Source organism: Palaemon carinicauda, chromosome 3, assembly GCF_036898095.1.
Source record: "Palaemon carinicauda isolate YSFRI2023 chromosome 3, ASM3689809v2, whole genome shotgun sequence".
NCBI lineage: Eukaryota > Metazoa > Arthropoda > Malacostraca > Decapoda > Palaemonidae > Palaemon > Palaemon carinicauda.
In genome coordinates this window covers 111,254,191-111,256,062 of record NC_090727.1, presented here as the reverse complement: position 1 = coordinate 111,256,062, position 1,872 = coordinate 111,254,191, and the positions used below count along the sequence as shown (strand labels likewise).

At 30.4% G+C, this 1,872-nt stretch overlaps 1 protein-coding gene across 1 annotated transcript in view; it reads right to left on the bottom strand.

The window, feature by feature from the left end:
* LOC137633428 (basic proline-rich protein-like) overlaps positions 1 to 1,410 on the bottom strand; it is a 2,367-nt gene extending 957 nt beyond the window's left edge. Inside the window, exon 1 of the mRNA XM_068365716.1 lies at positions 1,268 to 1,410. Within this exon, the coding sequence (XP_068221817.1) occupies positions 1,268 to 1,410 (143 nt within the window). The remainder of the gene's footprint in view (positions 1 to 1,267) is intronic.
* Between the last annotated feature and the right edge of the window lie 462 nt (positions 1,411 to 1,872).

Below are 1,872 nucleotides of genomic sequence, written 5' to 3'. Positions count from 1 at the left end.
ATATGTATATATATATATATATATATATATATATATATATATATACATATATATATGTATATATATGTGTGTATATATATGTATATGCATGTGTATATATGTATAAATATATACACACACACACACACACACACACACACACACATATATATATATATATATATATATATATATATATATATATGTGTGTGTGTGTGTGTGTATGTATGTATATATGTATATGTATATATATATATATATATATATATATATATATATATATATATATATATTCATATATAAAAATATGTGTGTGTATATATGTATAGTGTGTATATATGTATATATATAGATGTGTATTATATGCTGTATATATATATATATATATATATATATATATATATATATATATATATGTATGTATGTATGTATGTATATATATACATATGTGATCATATATATATATATATATATATATATATATATATATATATATATATATATATATATGTATATATATATGTGTGTGTGTGTGTGTCTTCTGTGTCTTACAGTGGGGAAATTTTCTGTTTCCAAACAGCGCAATACGATTATTGATAGCATAATGGAAACTTGCTCGCAAGAAACAATTAGGTGTGGTATGTATTTTTCGTACTGAAGACTGTGCCGTTGTTTAAATCTTGTCGATCTTTCGAGACTGCAATGAGAGAGAGAGAGAGAGAGAGAGAGAGAGAGAGAGAGAGAGAGAGAGAGAGAGAGAGAGAGAGAGAGGTGGGGGGATCGGGGATATCTTTGTGTCACATAAAAGTTGGTATTTGAAGGTTCTTCCAAAACCTTTCGGGGTTCCGTTTGAAATGTTAAATATCGCTCATTATAATAAAAAACGTAGTTTGAGTTATGGTTAACTATAGAAAACCTGAACACTTCTAAAACAAAATTCTATCCCTTTAGGAAGATAAATAGGTTTTTGAACTCTTTCTCACTTTCTGTCTTAAAGGTTATTGGCTTTCATTAATTTCAAACCAAGTTATGGAACATGAAAGTAATTATCATTTCTAATTTATGAATATTTAATGTGACTCAGAAAATTTAAAATAGAATTCTTTTTAAACGTTGAAATGTGTTCCATGTCGTTCTAGAATATTATTTACTATTTTCATTCCTAAGTGACTCTTGGAGATAATTTGTAAACATAACAATATAAGAATACCGTTTTATCTAGACTCCGGAAAAATACTATTAGTCAAGAAAATGATTGTAATAAAGATATGTAAATTTGCTAGTTTACACAGTAACGCTGTCCGACATTGAATGCTGCATTTGGGGTGTCGTGGCCTGATTGGTAACATCTCTGCCTGGCGTTTGCCAGCCTGGGGCTCGAGCTCCACTCAGACTAGGTATTTCTATTGGTGTCTGCAACCTTACCATCATTGTGAGCTAAGGTTTTGGGTGGTTTGGGGGAGCCTGTAGGTCTATCTGCTGAGTGATCAGCAGTCATTGCCTGGCCCTCCCTAATCTTAACTAGGGTGTAGATGAGGCTTGGGTGCTGATCATATGGTCAGTCTCTAGGGCAGTGGTTCCCAACCTTTTACTAGTGGTGACCCCATTTTAGCTTCACTATACTCTTTGCAACCCCACTCAAATATCAAGGATATATATTTTCTGTTAATAGAATAAATATAATTGATTATGATATACTGTTTATCATAGAATAGCAAAAACCCCAAAAATGCACTTACATATAATATAATGATATAATTTCCTTATATAACACTCACTGCATAATAGAATGTTATTGATATGAGTAACACAAACATTATCTTGATAATAAACAGTGATGTTCTTCGTGTGATGGTTGGAACTGCTTTTCCATCGCCATTATCTCAATCCGCA